An 18,249-nucleotide genomic window follows, 5' to 3' on the forward strand; every position below is an offset into this window, starting at 1 on the left:
AATCGCATTCAATTATGAACGCGATATCGCCTAGCTTGTCAGTGTACTACGGCTCTGTGTATTAAATGCCGCTCCATCTGAAAGCAGGTGATGGAGATTTACTACCAATCACGGAACCGGCTTTACTGACGAGATGCGCATGACAATCGCATGCGATTAATTGCACAGCCCTAGTATATATACAGCTTGATTTGGGTTTTAAAATATATTGCGGTGGTAGAAGGTTTCAGTTTTGTTGTTTTGGCTGTATTTTTGGTTTGTTCTCAAGTGTCATGTAACTGTGCAGTTCAGGATGTCTCTAACAGCTTTTCCAAAGAGTAGTGTTTTAGTGTGACAAAATGCTGCAATAATGTTTTGATGTTATTTTGAATTGCACACATACAGTGGTGTGAAAAAGTGTTGGCCCCCTTCCTGATTTCTTATTTTTTTGCATGTTTGTCACACTTTAATGTTTCAGATCATCAAACAAATTTAAATATTAGTAAAAGATAACACAAGTGAACACAACATGCAGTTTTTAAAAGAAGGTTTTTATTATTAAGGGAAAACAAAATCCAAAACTACATGTAATTAACAATAATTAAACATCATATATAGAAGCAGAAATTGATTTATTCTTGGGAATTAGTTCAGATGGTAATGTAATTGTACCTTTTCAATTTGAATTCCAGCATTTTAAATCTTTTTTTCTGTCTTTTTAAAAACATTTTCAAATAAATAACCGTGTTTTTTGTCCATTAGTGTAAATGTGTCTGTTAATTTTAATGCTGTCACTCTAATTAAGAAACCCTTGTTGTTTTGTTGCCAGAAAAATACAGCTGTGAAAAAACAATTGGATGGTTATGTATTTCTGAAAGATAATACCCATCTGTGTAATGCCAGTGTAATAATCTACTTTTCTTTAGTAAGTTGTACCATAGCTAACACTACAGTGTAGTGTTACAGTGTTTATCCACTTTAAATTTAGCAGTTTGAATCTTGGGAAGCTACATTTTGTGTAGCTTGTAGGAAATGTATATGATTATACTTTAACGGTGATGTTTCACCATCCCTATTATTTTTTTTATCAGCTTAAAAAGAGGATGAAAAGGAAGGTTTCTGGTCTTTTTCCTCCAGTAGCTTTGATCATTTACTGATAGTGTTTATTAAGCTCCCACATCTCAGATGGGATCTCCATTTTCTGTCAGCTACTAGAATGTAATGATGCCCGTATGCTTCCATTGTTTCAAACAGATTTTTCTTACATAGGGGCTGCACTTAGAATCTGGTGGAGTTGACGTTCCAAAAAACATCATCCTGAATATTTTTTATTGAAGCTTTGGGCCACAGATGGGCACCTTCAGAGAACCCACGCTCAGTTTTGTTTTGTCCTGGAGGGGGACAAGCGAGCATTTCCCGTTCATTCCTATCCTTCAGTCAAACGATTGCTAGTTTCTGAGGTCACTTTTTTGCTCAACTTAGCATTTATCTTTCTAGATAAGCTGGATCGAGAAGTACTTATCTTCAATTGCTTTTGCTTCCCCATTTTGTTTCTTTGCACGTTTGTGATCAAGCCCTCTTGGTTTTCTAATTAAATGACTTGGCGACATTTTGTGATTGTAAAGTCATGACCCATCAGTGTTCCTTCGCTAATTACGAGCATTTATAAATCATTAGCAGGGCATCGGTTATCCAGTACAGACTGTAGCTAAACACTGCAGTTCTATTTAGAGCGCTAGAATAATGTTTGGCCGTTTAGAGGGTTCTGGGTAATGATAAACACATGGGGTTGTTGAAAAGGTATGCTAAGTGGCCAATTTGAATGTAAGCATGTGTAATGATTCGGACCCAGTGATGGCCTTTCCAGTCATTCTGGTGGTCTGTCGTAGTTTGTCGCACTTTGTGGGTTGGAAACACTGCTTTAGATCAATACATGGGCAAGCAAACCCTGTCTCCGTAGTTAGGACTGTGCTCGTTGAGAGGGATCAGTCTGGGGCGGAAGAGGCGGGTGAGGTTTCATGGAAGTGGATTGAGCAATTCAGACAAAGTTTTATGTTTTTTTTTTTTAATTCCATCTGTGTGTGTTTGGGCTGCGGGCAGGAGAGAATGTAAATGCACATTAAAAGTGAGTGATGAATGTGTTTGAGTAGCTTTGAGCAGCAGTCCAGACGTGTTGGCGTGGGAGACTTGAACGAAAGAGAGAAAGTTGGTGTATTTAGGGAGTCATCCTCTGCCCTGCCTCTGTTGCCCAACAGATGTTAGGCAGCTTTCTTTTTACCCCCGCCCTGGGCAGGGAGGGATGAAAGTGATTTTGTAGGGCTGTGTGGTTTGAAGATTTATTTAGCTTGGGGCTATGATCTTTGCTCTCTGCACCACTCCAAGATTAGCCATTGGCCGTAAATGGCGAGATGAAGTAATAGTTTCGCATTGGGCTGGACAATATTTCTAAATAAATTAATATATTTAAAATATATTTTAATATTTGTAGCCAAAATACATTGTGAATATATGGTGGATATTCAATAAATCGCCTTACTTTCATTCCATGCAGACAGGACAGATGTGGTCATGCGGTGTGGCAAGCATACCGTCACACTGCATACATAATTGGCCCCATTCTGATTAGAGGAACCACCAAACAAATTTGAGGTTATTTTTAATTGGGACCATGATGTCTGATTTCGACCAGTATAAAGGATTTCATAGAGGTGGAAGATTTGATGATGGTACATTACATATACCATAACTACAGTGATACTGAGTTGGTCCACCACCCGGAATAATTGCCTTTAATCCCTGAAGTCCAGGTCTCATTAGTTCGGGTTAGCTGACAGTCGTCATCCTTCTGGAGTGCCATAGGAACTGGAGACGGATCACAGCTGGCTGCCAAAGCTTTGCTGTGATTTAGGGCCCTAGTATTGGTGATGGATACCGTCCAGCAGTTATGTACATTGGGTGAATGGTATATCGCACAGGTTTTGTTTCTGGCTCAACAGATTGTAGCAAATTTTGCTGTAAAAAGATGATCCTATCACAATGGAATTCTCTAGACGCCAAGGTCGTCTCCCACTGGTCTGAGGCAACAATAAGAATTTATTTCTCGTGATTCATTGCCCATCATACTTTTAATGTCCTTAGAGTTAAACAGAAAATGTAGACACATCCTTAAAATCTACTCCCTAGTTTTTGCGCATAATTAATTTGCATACTGCACAGAAAAGCTATACTTTTGGATCACCTGTATCAAAGATATCAAAATATTTTCATCTCCAGCTTTGTCATTATCCTTTTGTGGCACTGCAAGGACAGAACTAAAAGAATTACAGATTTTATCAGGAGCATGGAAAGTAAACGATGGGTACCATCAATTCCAATAATCTATCTTTTAGTGCATCAAAGATGTACTTTGACTCCTGTATGTAAGTAACAGCACAATAGTACAGGAAGTTTACTCTTGTGATGGGTGTTGTCATTTAAAGGGATAGTTCACCCAAAAAAAAAAAAATTCTGTAATCATATACTCACCCTCAAGTTGTTCCAAACCTGTCACTGGTCCGCACTGACTTCCTTAGTATTAAACGAAACAATACTATGGACGTCAATGGGGACCAGAAACCGTTTGGTTATCCACATTTTTCAAAATTCTTCTTTTGTGTTTAGAAGAAGAAAGAAATTCATACAGGTTTAAAACAATTTGGACATAATTTTCATCTTTGGGTGAACTACTTCTTTAAACAAATTCTGTTTTGTTGTGTTTTGTGGTTTGTGAATAAACATGTTTCTTTGAAGAATGAGTATATTTTCACCATGATCTAATCTTATTTTAGCAGGTTGTTGATTTTCTGTGACATTTTAGATTTTTGTTTAAACCAAGTGTTTAAAGGAGCTTCTGATTGGTTTAAGAAACCTCTAGTGTCTTTTTAAATTTGTGTGTCATGTATTAGCTAAGTTATAACCCCCAAATAAGCATGTTTTTATGACAATTATTGAGAAGACCAAATTGCTCAGGAAGTTGCTTTATGGAATTATGCACACTTAGCTGTTGTTGGTCAAATAAACCCAATTGACTGTAATATTTGGGGTGAACTTCTGAACTGTACACATTGCTGACAGTTCCCGCATTTAAAAAAGACAGGGGAGCCCTGACCCTGTGCAGAATGTAGGAGGGGTTTTCTGCATCCTCAGCACCTTCCTGTTGTCAAGATTCATTTCTCTGAGACTTCCTGAACTGCCCCTTCTTCACTAGATCCTGTTCTAAGTCCAGCCTTGAGAGCAGCCAGAACGCTTCCTTGTATCTTTTTTCTTTTACTTTAGTACGAGCCCAGCTATACCACAGCATTCTATTTCAAACACTGCTGCCCATAAGCGACATCTGACATGGGTTTTCTCTATAGCCCAGTGCCCAAGCCAGGCAACAGATCAGCAGGACTATATTAAGGCAAAAGCAGCCACGGCTGGCTCCCCCTTTGCTCCTGACAAACAGACTGTTTGTTTGGAAGGGCTGCATAACTGGTGGATCAGAGCCTGAGGCACTGTGGGTACTACTACTGTGAGGCCTGTGGTTGTAAGTGCCATTTTGAGCCTCGCAATGCGGGAAGAGGCAGCCCCTCTGGGGAACAAAGTTAAACGGTCATTTATAGAGTCTTTTTCAACTGCTTGAGGAAACAGGAATTAATTACAGGGGTTAGGCCAAAGAAAGCCCTGCATTGTTACGCCTCTGACCCATCCCTTTAGTACAACCCAGAGTAGATTAAGATACAGGATGGGAGATGCATAATATTTATGATTCTCGGACAAACAAGCTTCCTGGTCTGTGTCTGCAAAACCTCATCCATTGGTGCTTCCCAAATCTGTTGTGCTACCGCTCTCTTTCCAATGGTGGGAAAGTATACTGCAAATGTAGTGAGTGCAAGCTGTATTATCATTATTATTATTTTGACTTTTTATTAAGGTTATGTTGGCACCGTCTGATGCCACTGCCCCGAATCTGCTCACCTTCAGGATAAGAGAACAGCTGAAGCCTGAATATGATGGCGAGTTCAAGTATCTGACAGCCAGTGATAGCAATTCAGACAAGCACGTTTGTTGAACTCACACCACACAATTTGTTTTGTTATTTTGGAAGCACTGGAAAACATGACCTCTTGGCTTGCAGAGGGCTACAAGACAAGACAGATAAACATTTAGACAACCTAAATAGATTCAGTCAGAGGCAATGTTTGGAGTGGATATTTATTTCAGAGCCCTCAAGCTTGTACATACAAGGCAGAGAGTTGGCCTTATGTTTTTGGGGTGGTTTCAACACACTTGAAAGTATAATTCAGCCTTCACAGCCTCTTACATCTTGTTTGTTTTTGTTCTATGAGGTTAATTTCTCAATTTTGAAAACCCAAGAGTTGAAAAGGCACAGCATTATACCCTTAAACTAGTCAAATATTCACAATGAATCTTGATAATTTTTATCTTTGCATTTTTTTTTCTTGGTTGAGTTTGTAGTACATATCTAGCTATGAATTTTATCTCTTACACTCTTGGGTCTTTGGCCAGCATGAATGTTAGAGTGATGTTCCTGGTCTTCATTATTTGCCAGTGAAGATTTCAAATCCTGCTGTCATCTTGTTTTTGTTTTGTGCATGCTTTGAATCGCAGCTTCAAATATATGTCCCTGCCCTGTGAGTGCTTTTGGTCGGAGGCCAAAGACCTATCGGCGGGACACTGAGCAGGACCTGTTGTGTAGCTGTATGTCCAGCTTAGTTGCCATAGTGATGGAGAGGTGATGGAATCCAGGAGGGCGAGGGAGGACTGAATCTGAGCTGAAGCAGAGATAGGAAAACCACTAGCTGCCTCCAACTTTCCTGCAGCTGTCATCCTTTCAAAAACTGGACTCTGTCTTTAAATTTGCAAGAGCATCTAGAGGTAATGGGGTACAGTCAAGATTAAAACCTGCATTTCTTACATGAGCACCACAGCTCGATGTGTCTGGAACGTGTGCATATAACTAGGCTATGGCTCTGACATGTTACTGTTTTCTCAAGTCAAAGCTTTTGGAATTTGAGCGCTTGGCATCTACCGGAGAAGTCATCAAATGCTCTGCCGACTCTAACTGCCTCACATACACACTCGTTCTCATCCTCCACTGCTTGGCTGATGAATCAGACACTCTTGGCACAGCCTGCCTATCAACTTTGTCTCTCAGCACACCCTCTGGGCAGACAGAACCGCTGTCTCTCCTGTCTGTAACATTCCTCCTCTCCATTAGAAGTACCCTTCCTGTGTGCAAACGTCCCCTCGAGGGTTCTGATTAGCTGTGAACTCAGCTGGAAGGATATTCTGTAGCTCCCACAATACCGTGCGTGTTGTTTGTTATGCGTGTTGCTTTTCTGCAGTTTTGGCTTCAGCCTTGTGCGGTGGGATACCCTGAGATCCATTTCCAGTGTCCGAAACGACCCTATTGAGTTTCAGTTCTCTGCCTAATCCTGTTGTTGAAAACCTTGGTAAACGGCCCCCTTACCTCTGCACCCCTCCTCTGTCACCACCTCCCCTTCCACACCACCTCCTCCTCCTATTCCCAGGCAAACAACAAACTCCAATTAAGAGGGTTCTTCTGTACTGTACTGTACTGGGGCTAAGGGTCTCCCTCCCACCCCGTCTCACCGGGCGATCTGTGTGTGGAGTGTTTGTGACCAAGGCCAAGCTGCCCGGGGCAGGAATTAACACTGTCTCCCTGGTCTGAGGCCTGGCACCCATGGGAAGGAGGCGGAGGTAGACCGGGTTGTTTCTGCTGAGAATCCCCCCAGGAGGAGAGAGGCGGGAAGGAGATGTGTGTGTTCTTGGTAAACAGTGCTTTGTTAGAGGTGACTGTCTGATCCCTGGGGCCTCTGTTCTCATTCCTGTCCTCTCCCCTCCCCTACCATCTTTCCTTTCACCGTTAACCACGCCATGGTCGTCCAGGTTGTGCCCTGTCACCCCACGAGCATCTCACCCCAGGGCTGCCTGCCCTGTGTAGACTCTGAAACAATTTCTTGTCAACAGACAAGCTGAGTTTTACAGCTGGGGGAGGCCGGTCCGGGGATGTAGCATCAAACTCCTGATGTAATGCCTCTTCACCCACATACATACTCACCCACTCTTTCACTAAAGAGAGCATTTGAAGGTTAACCTCTGTTTGCCCTTTCTTTTGAGCCTTCTGGATGCTGATGAGTAGTGCCTAACTGCAGTTTGATTTCCATCTCTGCTCATAGTAAAAGAAAGAGCAAATGCTCCATTTTTAATGCTTAGTACCTTACAGATGTCTCTGACTCTCTCTCTCGTGTTCCTCTTCCTCTCTCTCTCTTTTTAATAACATCTGCTCCCTTTAATCACTGCTCAGTTCAGAGGCCCAGTATTTCCTTGCATTAGTCCCATCTGCATGGCCTGGAGCTGCCCTCATTCCTGCCACTTGGACCAGTAGTAGCCTGTTATAACCAAACTTGGGTCATCCGTACTGGGCCTTGGTTCCCACCCCCTTTTCCAATCTCTTAGCCGTTCTCCCTTTCCTGATCTGTTTTGCTTGCCAGGTCTCTCTGATTGCACCAAGTCAAGACATTGTACTGTCAGTTGACTGGGAGGATTACAAGCAAGGTTCACACAGTATGAGTTTGTCTGTCGGGCATTATCTGGGGAAATGAACTGAGGTTTGGCAAGTATTCACCTCCCGATGAATTCTTTTTTTTACCCTACTGGCACTCCCTTCCTCTCACTCTTCTACCTCCTGTTCTTCCTGCCTCAGTTTTTGTTTTCTCTCACTTAACTTACGCCACCTCTCTTATTTTGTCATATTTTTCTTTTTCCTTTATTTTTGTAACCTCTGTATTTTTTTGTTCTCCTTCATCTCTTTCTCTTTCTGTGGAATGTGTGGAGAGCGGCTCCTCTGGCAGGGTTTGTGGGGGGCGAGTGTGGACAGGTTTAGGATACAGCAGGAGTATCAACCTTACCACATAGGGTCAGATCAGACTATCAGAAAAGATATTCACTCACTCTTCTGCTCCTCTTACAGTTTCACTGTCTTCTGTCGTGTGTTTTTCAGTCTCTTTCTCCTTCTGGTGCCCCTCATGTTTCTGCTGCTTTGTGTGTCCTTATTTTCTGCATTGCTTAATAACCATAGCCATACGACTCATTTGTTTGTTTAATAAGATCCATTTTGTGGATCTTTTACTGCTAAGTTTATTTGTTTCTTATCCATGAAGTTCAGGCCTCTACTTTTGTATCAGTTGTGACCTTTTCTTCTATAGCCCTGTGGGGTCTTTTGTCCGTGTTTACTCAATATGACAGGGATCTGGGCAGAGGGCAGATGACACTTCAAGCATTGCCTGCAGAGAAAGACTCATTCTTGTTCACACCTTTTTATAGGACTGCAGGTGCCACTTCCCGCCCCCTTTGCACACACACCTAGGGGCTTGTCAGACTGTTTCCTTGCTGTCATCCTGTTATTTTCTGCTTACACTGCATCCATCTTTCTGCAAGATTGCCCCAGCATTCCAGCAGAATGTTATTGCAGAGGCTATGTGTCATATACAGATATGAGGGTATCAGAGTCACTTTTATTTTCAGTGTGGATACTTTGTACTGCACATTAATTAATGCCTGGAAGAGTCTTTGTAAAACTGCAGAATATAGCATTTTTAAGGATGGATGCTCTTAGACATCCCGAGGAGTCTTGTCTTCCTTCCCCGCACTTTGGCAGGATCTCAGGTATGACCCTGGACTTGCTCCCTCATTCCAGAGAGAAAACAGAAAGGAAAAACAGTTTTTACTCTGACAGCTGATAAGGTTAGATTTATGATCATCAACTGCCTGTGGGTTTGTTGGACTGCTGTTTGATCAGGCTCTTTGGAAGCCTCTCAGAAAAACACTCAGTGTGTGTGAATCTTCTCTTCTGGCTTGAGAAAGTCCTCAATCAACCAACATGGAAATCCAGGATAGTCTAAGCTGATCTTTTCAACAGAAAAACTCTGGACATCAGCTGTGCAACATTACCAATACCCTTAATCTTAATTAAAGTGCGTAATAGAGCTTAACATGAAGCTAACAAGAAAATTCCATGTCTGTTAATGTTTTTGTTGAGGGTTTCTGGGAAATTCAGCCAAATGTACCTCCTGATTGTAGATTTATAATGATTCTATTTGGTCTAAGCTATTTCATACTTTTAAGCAGGTTCTCCTACCAAGGATTGGATAGCCAAGAGTAAAGCTTTCTCAGTCATAGGTTCCATAGCTTTATTAGCAAGCATTCTTGCTTGAGTCATTGGTAGTACAATGATGTTACATAAATAGAGGCGCTGTCAGGTTAATGTTCTCTCTGTTTGTTAAACCCTTGCTTCCTTCTGCCCTGTTTTCCCTTTGCCCTTAATCTTCTCTTTTGATGTGGCCTGTATGATGGAGATCTTCAGTAGGTATAGGGGACTTCCCTTCCCTTCTACTATCAGACATGTCTCAGCATACCGCTACCCGCTCTGTCTTTCTTTCTATACTTATATCTCTGTTATTGAAGGCTCTAGACTGCTCCAATTCCCTGCTGTCTCTCTTGCCTGCATATAGTAGTAGCTGCCTGTCTCTCTCTCTCTGATGGAGGACAGCAGATATCCTACAAAGTGTCTGTCTGCCCTGAGCCTAGTACATACAGGCGGATGTCAAAAGAAAGGCAAAGAGATAAAACACAGAAATGATGCTTGTGTTTCCTCGTCATGCCAGATCTGTTGCAGAGATAGCAAGACGCGCAGCGTCACTCCTCACACCAGATATCTTTATCCTGGGTTATACCCACCCCTCCAAGGGTACATACCATCACCTTCTATGTACACATGGGGCGATGTTGCCCATCTTTGCCAGTGTTTCATTCAAGGCTGTTGTTATTGTTGTAATTATATATTATTATTCTGGGAGTGAGAAGATTGTTTCCACTGATGGCATAGGGGCACTGCAGAGGGCTTTTCGGGACTCGTGGACAAGACACGTTTCCCTTAGAATCCTTGGGCTGACGAACCATGCACACACACATGTTTATTACCAATGCATACATATACATATTTACTTTTGAGATCTGCTGAGTTTATGGCTAATCTTGGTAAAGTTTCTATGAAATCTGTTTTCAAAAGTGTGTAGATTTATTAAACGCCTATGTGCCTTGCTGCCTTGCTGTATTTTGTGCTTGCCAAGTGCAGACCCTTTTATCACCCTTTTTTTTGGGGTGACCCCAAGGGGCGGGGCCACAACTGCCAGACACCCGCTGACTTTCTGCTCTCCGGTGACCCTTGACATTTGGCTTTAGAGGGGGCGTGAGCAGGAGGCTGGGAGAGTTTATTATTTCCTGTGTTTCCTACTTCGTCTTCCTCTGAGTGGTCCCACAGGGGGTGGGGGAGATTATATGTATGTATGTGCATGTTTGATGCTTGCAAAGAGTGTTTGAAGGTCTCACTGCAGCTAAAATTAATGATGGGATAATAGATTCTTTCAGAATGCAACTATTAACTTGATTTTTACGTCCAGCACTCGTCCAAAGGTGTTGTGGGTAGTTGCAGCATGGTTGCTAATATGCTTTTGTTTTAGCACAATGTTATGGTTGCCAGGGCATTGTTTTGGTGGATTCTAGGGTGTTTTGAATGCTTGCTAGGTGGTTGACCAAAAAGCCCACTCCTGACTTTGGATCCAAGCTATAACTCTGATTTGTGCTTCAGTGTAATGGGATTTTTTTGTGTGCTTATTTTCTTGTCCATCAGTTAAGTCAGCTGTCAGGTTTTTAACACACTATAATAAATTTTAGCTAATAATACCGCTTATTATAGCAAGCACTGCTCATGAAAACATTAAAAAGGAATAAGCGACGTAAGAGAAGGATTTAGTATGCTTGAATGTGAGTAAATTTGAGTGTGTGTGTCCTGTCACAGACCTGTTCAGCTTTAGTGGTCTCACCCAGACATAACCTCTTTAATTTGACCCAGTCGAGTGGCCTGTCCTTTGGGCTGATGTTGGGCTGGGCACAGAGCCCCATGGCACCCACAGTGTGAATATCACAGCTGGGCGGCCATTGTCTGCCAGCCCCCGGCCCAAACTACACTCACAGACCAGGATCCTGTGATCAAAGGCCCTCCGGATTAACGCAGCCCAGATACAGAGGACTGGCGCTAGGGGAGGGATGGGTTCAAAAGCAAAGAGGAATGCTCCTAATTACGATCCTTTCACTCTTTTCCGTGTCTCACCCTTTGGGCGCTCCCCTTGTCTTTCACAGTGTGAATATCACAGCTGGGCGGCCATTTTCCGCCAGCCCCTGGCCCAAACTACACTCACAGACCAGGAGCCTGTGATCAAAGGCCCTCCGGATTAACGCAGCCCAGATACAGAGGACTGGCGCTAGGGGAGGGATGGGTTCAAAAGCAAAGAGGAATGCTCCTAATTACGATCCTTTCACTCTTTTCCGTGTCTCACCCTTTGGGCGCTCCCCTGGTTTTTCTTTTAGGGCGTTTGAGACTGTGTGTGAGTGTGTGAAAGCCATATGGAGGCTCTTCAGGCTACAGTGAGTCTGTGAGAAAGCAGTGCACTGTGACTGGATAGTGATATTAAGAGTAGACCACAAGCAGACTTCAAATGCAGTCCATCGGAGACGGGCAGAAATAAAGGGGCAAAAGAGAGCAAGGGAGAAGAAGGATTGTAGGTTGAGGGTGGGTGAGGGGGCGTAGAAGTTCAGGAATTTCTGTTTCACTGGAGAAGCGCTCTGTGGGAATGGGTCGTAGATCAGCAGAAAGAAATTTCTCTTTGGGGGAAGGCTGTACGAGATCAAGGCATGTGTAAGGGGATGTGTCATAAAGGTTATTGAAAGTGTTGTTTAGGATTAACTGTGAAATGTTAAGTTTTGTAACTCCCACAAGCTGAACTCCTCGACCAGCTATAGATAGAAGATGAAAACAGTGCTATCTGTAGAAAGAGTAGGCCTGTTGGGTAACTTTTGTTATTGGTAATTATTTAGGGATTCCTACTTCAGCCATCTGAGCAAACTTCCAAGTAATAAACTTCTTTGCATCCGTTGTCATTTGCCTTATAGTCATGAATGCTACATTCATTTGTGTGGCATTTTGAGGGGAGGTGTGCTGTGACCTTTCAAAGTGGTTTGTGTGTTTGTTTTTTTGTTTTTGGTGGTTTTATCATTACCTAATAATAATATGAGCTAAAAATTCCTACAAACTTTCATTAAAGGAGTGACCTAAACCATATCTTTGGACCATATCAACCACCTAGTGATGTACTGAAACCCCTTAGAACAACTTTAATATGCACATTGTTATTTCAGCTTATTTGATCTTTCTTTCTGCTTGCTCTTTGACACATGCGGCTGTATTTAAATACACTTTACAGAATTATGAAGAATTATGTATTTTTCATCTATAATCAACAAAATATGTGGCAAAGTGTCCACATTTCATGTTTTGCTGGTAACAGCCTTTGTTGTTGTAACTGTTGCATGAACCATGTTATACTGTCATTGACCATGTTCAGTCTTTTCATATATTGTATTGCCCATGACTGTTTTTAATGTTTGTTTTTGTGTGTTCCAGGTGTGCAGTGTGTGTGGAGGGGGTGTGTGTGAGGCCCCAGGTTAGTGCACAGAGGTGAAACAGCGTCATGGAGGACAGTGGCCTGAGATTATTGTCCGCTGTGCTGTGCGTCTGTCATACCCTGCTCCTCAACTGCCCATGTTAGTAACACACTTAAAAAAAAAAACATTAGCACACACCTGTGTCAAGCCATTGGAATTGAAATGCTAAGAGAGAAATTACATAAAATGTCTTCTCAGCAAGCTGTAGGAGGAATATTTATGGATTATGGTCTGTTGATCTATTTCTTTTCTTTTTTCCCCCATGTCTCTCTCCTTTAGCTGTCCTGTCGCTCTCTTTTCGTGTGGAGCCTCTCTCTGTGGTCCAGAAGCAGGGCAGTGCGGTCCACCTGGGCCTGATCAGGGTTGCAGATAAGGCTGCATTATTCAGTGGAAAGCACATGTTCTCTGCCACTCACAATCCAATATAAACACCTCTTTGACAGAAGGTCTTTGTGTGAACTGCTGCTGCTATGAATGAATATACCAGTTTATTACACAGCTCTCGCAAATGTTTGATTCTGATCGGTCAGTTGCCACATTCATTGGTCAGATATTTTGTAGAATGATTGCTGAACTGTATAATTGACTATTGTCAAAGGTAGCCAATTACGAAACTAGCTGTTCTAGTTTCATTTCTCTCATATCACTACACAGCTTCTTTCTTCAACTGAAAATCTTTACTTGGTCATGTAAAAAGTTATTTTACATCTGTTGCTTGGATGCGATTGAGCACTCTTTTGATTTCTTCATTCAGATATTGAGAGGTTTGCCGAGACCCATCGGAGGACATTTACTGTAAACCAGGGCGAAACTGCTTTTATCGAATGCCCACTTCCTCGCAGCAATCCACCTGCTCTGCCACGTTTCCGGATACGGGGGAAATGGCTGGAACAGTCTACAGGTACAGACTAGACAGCTTCAAATGCCGTCCCCTAAAGAAATACATAAATATACAGTTGTACACTTTAAGAGATTGTTTCTTTTGTCTGTTTTTCAGACGAGTATTTAATCCTGCCCTCCGGGAACCTTCAGATTGTGTCAGTGTCTTCAGAACACCAGGGCATGTATAAGTGTGGTGCTTATAATCCTCTAACCCGAGAGACTCAAGTAGAGGCTCATGGCACTAAACTCATAGTCAGAGGTTGGTTGAATGAATGAATGAATGAATGATGCATTTATATAGCGCTTTTATTGTGTATTGCTGTACACCCAAAGCGCTTTACAATCATGTGGGGGGTTGGTTGAGCGAACTCTTATTAGTTTTTCTAGGTACCACAAAGATTTGAGTTATACTTCCCATGTAGTTCATACTGTATACGTTTTGCTATAAAATCAGCAGCTATATATTCTGAGATGTTTTTTCTATTGTTAGATAATGGGTGTATACTCTAAATTAAAATATTCATATTTCTGAATGAAGGAATAATGTGATTGCACTCTTTCTTTCCATGTAGATTCAGAAGGCCCTTCACCTGTAAGGATCATCTATCCCGTCACCCCTCGCAGTCTTACAGTGGACCAGTCTGGATCTCTGACCCTTGAGTGTGTCGTATCAGGAAGTCATTCTTCAAAGGTCAAATGGATTAAAGATGGAGCGGAGCTTTCTTTGAGCTCCAAATGGATGTTGTTGCAAAGCAACCTGGTGTTGAATGATGTTCAGCTGAGTGATGTAGGACATTATTGCTGCTCTGTTCTGACTGATCATGGAGCTGCGGTCAGTGTCAACTACACTGTGAATGTGCTTGGTAAGGAATTAATATTAATATCCCATTATGTTACTAAGGTTTGGGGCAGCTTAATCCATGTAGTTCAGGTTCTTCTCAAGCTCAACAGCTTTTATATGGAAGCACTGGGTAATGTTCCTTGCATGAAGAGTCTGAATTATTCCATCTCATTCGACTGTGAAAGTCAGAATTTCCAATTTTCATATACAGGAAATATGCAATAAAATGGGACATGATGTCCAACTTGGAAATGTAATATTATAACTTGTTTCTAAATGTTTATACTCCTGTACAACAAAGGCTAGCATTGCCATTTTTGTTCTTTATACATACTTCCTAACAACGAACAACAAAATGATCAGATGTTGGAAATATTAAGTAGGAATATCCCATAGAAATATAGAAAGAAACACATAATTAGTAGTTTTTGGAGAATAGTTGTATTATTTCTTTATGTGTATATTAACTCCAGCACTTCCCCTCTTTACAGTGCAAGTAAGCATCCTGCAAGGTTTGTCAGATCAGGCTGTGACAGTAGGCTCCTCTGTGAGATTTACCTGTGCTGCCAATGGTAGTCCAACCCCCAACATCACATGGCTCCTCAACTCCGCCCCTCTCGCTACTTCACCCCGCTTTCAAATAGCTGGCCCCTCCCTTCACATCTCTTCAGTAATGGTTCAAGATCAGGGAATCTACCAGTGCCTGTTTGACAACGGAATTAGCTCTGCACAATCAGCGGGAAGACTCGGTGTCCAATCAGGTAAGACGATGCTCTAATGCACACTATAGCAACCATCCAGAACACCTTAATAAAAGCCTGGCAACAACCCACAACACCCTGGATAATCTTTAAAAGAGAATTTTGCTAGCAGAAGTAGCCGAAGATGCAGGTTTACCGTACAGTGAGTTGGGACAGTATATTCTTCCAGCAGGGCAGAGAGTTTAGCTGGAGTTTGGCTGGAAAAGGGGGAGTTGGGGTGGGTTTATTTGGCTGGCAATGAGAAGGCTGTGAGAGTGAGCTTTGTGTGTGCTGTTGGGGATAAGCTCTTGGACAGCGGAATGTAAGGAGTAACTGCACAAGGTTATGACGAGTACCAGACCACCCAGCTGTCAACATCACACACAACTAGCCCTATATTTATTAATACACATCTCTCTCACACACACAACCCTCCCCTGGCCTCCTCTGAGGCTATTCCTCAGCCTTGTTCTGTGTCTCCAAACATGATTGATAAGCTTAGAGATATACAGACTTCAGAATAGATAAAACATGACAGAGATCTTTCCCAAATGTTGGCTCGTATCGCTTTTTTCCTGGCTCGGCTACAAGGGTGATTTATTTCGCACTGATAAAATGCAGGTCAGTGTAAAAGTAGAGTGGTTTATGTTTAATGGCAAGAATTGAGATAGATACGTGATCCGTAGGCTGCTGGAAAAAGAAGAAACGGCTTTAGACCTGATCAGCTCTGGGCCTGGGAAAACAAGTTGTGGATTTAATGCTTTAGATTTAGCTGAGGATACTGACCGGACTTGTCTTTTTAAAGACACCATGAAATGTCTTGACGCGAAGTCTGATTTCCTGTATTTTTTTATTTTTTTTGTAGCCAGTAGGTTTTGGTTTATGTCACAACAAATCAATGAACTGTGATTTGCTGCTTTGCTGCTTGCTGCTTGCTTCCAGTCAAAGACAGGTGGAATCTCATTATAGAGAGCATCAATGTAAACAGAAAAAAATTGTATATGATCCTCTAAACAAGATAATTTGCAAGATAATATGCTACAAGTTCATTTCATCCACCTTTTGGAGTATATAAGACTAACTAAAAGACCACAAACGTCACATTTTGATTTCATGAGGTCTTATAGATGACAAATTCCAAGCCCACAATCCTGTTCCCTCCTGAAAGCGGCATCTATGTGGAGGGTGACTCTGTAACTCTTTCTTGTGGAAAACCACTTCCTGTTATCCACTGGTACAACTCTGCCGGTCCAATCACCACACATTCTGTCTTGCTACTTCAGTCCCCAGCGGCAGGCAGGTCGCCAGTTGACAACGCTGCCCACCTTACCTTGTCTCGTCCTGGCAGCACCAACCTTTTTGACAGTGGGTGAGTCGAGATGATGTACAGCCGGAGCACAGTCTGAGGCCTGATTGTTCCTCTCACCACACCAGTCATTAATGATCACACATAGTCGGGCACATGTGAGTCACAAAGTAGAAAGACCTACTGTACAGAGGAAGAGAGAAGATCAAAGCATCAGAACAATATTTACTGTAACATGCCTTCATCAGTGGTGTTTGCTAAGGCAAGCATCGCTATTACTATTGCTCATACTTACGATTTGGGATATGAACAGACCCGTAAACCGATGTATAAGGCTCCAGTACTGTTTGTGCTATGGAAATGAATTATACATCAAATTGTCTGGTGGATGATAGAATGGTTAAAGAGATAGTTCACCCAAAAATGAAAATTCAGTCATTAATTAGGCTACTCATCCTCATGTCGTTCCAAACCCGTCAGATGCAATGCAAGGATATAGTTAAAATAAATCAAATTGTGAACGGGCATCGAAGACTGACACAGAAGAGAAGAAATTGTTGAATAAAGTTATTTTTGTTGTCTTTGTGCAAAAAAAGGATTTTCGTAGCTTCATAACTAGTGATCGACTGATATATCGCCAATGCCGATACATCAGCCGATATCTGGCATTTTTCAAATATCGGCATCGGCCGATACGTTTTTCTGTTTGGCCGATGCGTTCGAGGCGGGACTTTTATTTTGACGGCGCTGAGAATGGCAGCGCCTGCGCACACAGTGCTCAAAAACGCCACCACAAAGTCGTTATTACGAGTGGGAAACTCGAAATTTTCTTTAAGCCCCGAGTTTCCGAGTTGGGGGCGTGTCAGTGAGAAAACGTGTTGGATGCAATGGGCGCATCCAAAGACTAGATATGCAGCATCTGTATTGATGGTAAATTTGTTGAAATTAATAAAATGATTAATTTTTTGTCATGTAAAATAAAACTATATGTTACATATACAAAATATTATATTATTGTATAATTACCAAAGAACATATAATGATTCAGTTTACATCACCTTCATAAATTGAATAAAAACAGAAAAAAGCAAAAACACAATGACGCACATTCTTTATTCATCATTTTGTAGATGTAAAGTTTAAAAAATCGTTGAATTTTATGGCAAAAAAGTAAAATCGCCATATTGTTCCGAGCAAAGTGACTTGAACGCACCTGACGTCGTTATTACGACTTGTCAACTCGTAAGTACGAACGTCCCAGGAGGACTTGAACGCAGCATTAGTCCAAAAGACTACAGTGCAAGAAAAACATCAAAATGAGATGACCAGATTGTTTTCAGTTTGTCCAAAGTCTGGTAAACTTGATCATTCCCAGAAATGTTGGCCAACAAAAATAAATAAATAAATAATAATATGGAAAAGTATTATGGTTCATTTTTTTAACTCATGGTACTTGACAGCTCAATGTCACTGTATTCTTCAATCATATGACAGAAAGAATCATTAATCTGAATAACTAATTAAATAAATAATAAAGCAAGCCCGTCAGCATTCAGCAAATATGCATTTATATCATTTAAACAAATCTTTGAATGACTAATGAACATTTAATCTAAAAAATCTTGTAAACTTAGTCAAATCCAGTTGTGAGATCTTGTGAAGTGTGCATTTGTATCCTGCATGATCGCGTGTTCTCTGCGTGACGGTTGGTCCGTGCGAATTGAATGCGGACAGGAGAAGAGTTCAGCTTCACTGGAGACGCGCGATCGACTAACTTTAACTCATGATTTCAAATTATGCTGCGCTTCATGCTTTTGCCCAATGTCATATTCATGTCATTTTCACTGTGTGCTGTATGTAAAATGAGTGTTACCTTG

The 18,249-nt window shown here is 41.7% G+C and overlaps 1 protein-coding gene and 1 long non-coding RNA gene across 2 annotated transcripts in view; both read left to right on the forward strand.

The window, feature by feature from the left end:
* LOC107758082 (uncharacterized) overlaps positions 1-12,956 on the forward strand; it is a 16,463-nt gene extending 3,507 nt beyond the window's left edge. The window contains exons 2-3 of the long non-coding RNA XR_001641987.1: positions 12,563-12,702; positions 12,883-12,956. This is a non-coding gene — a long non-coding RNA (uncharacterized LOC107758082). The remainder of the gene's footprint in view (positions 1-12,562; positions 12,703-12,882) is intronic.
* A 155-nt stretch (positions 12,957-13,111) lies between these two features.
* Positions 13,112-18,249, forward strand: part of cdon (cell adhesion associated, oncogene regulated) — a 31,776-nt gene continuing 26,638 nt past the window's right edge. Inside the window, exons 1-5 of the mRNA XM_016575690.1 lie at positions 13,112-13,148; positions 13,358-13,504; positions 13,601-13,744; positions 14,058-14,348; positions 14,818-15,087. Coding sequence (XP_016431176.1) covers positions 13,112-13,148; positions 13,358-13,504; positions 13,601-13,744; positions 14,058-14,348; positions 14,818-15,087 — 889 coding nt within the window. The remainder of the gene's footprint in view (positions 13,149-13,357; positions 13,505-13,600; positions 13,745-14,057; positions 14,349-14,817; positions 15,088-18,249) is intronic.

This window comes from Sinocyclocheilus rhinocerous, unplaced genomic scaffold (assembly GCF_001515625.1).
Source record: "Sinocyclocheilus rhinocerous isolate Xijiao unplaced genomic scaffold, SAMN03320098_v1.1 scaffold82, whole genome shotgun sequence".
Taxonomy (NCBI): domain Eukaryota; kingdom Metazoa; phylum Chordata; class Actinopteri; order Cypriniformes; family Cyprinidae; genus Sinocyclocheilus; species Sinocyclocheilus rhinocerous.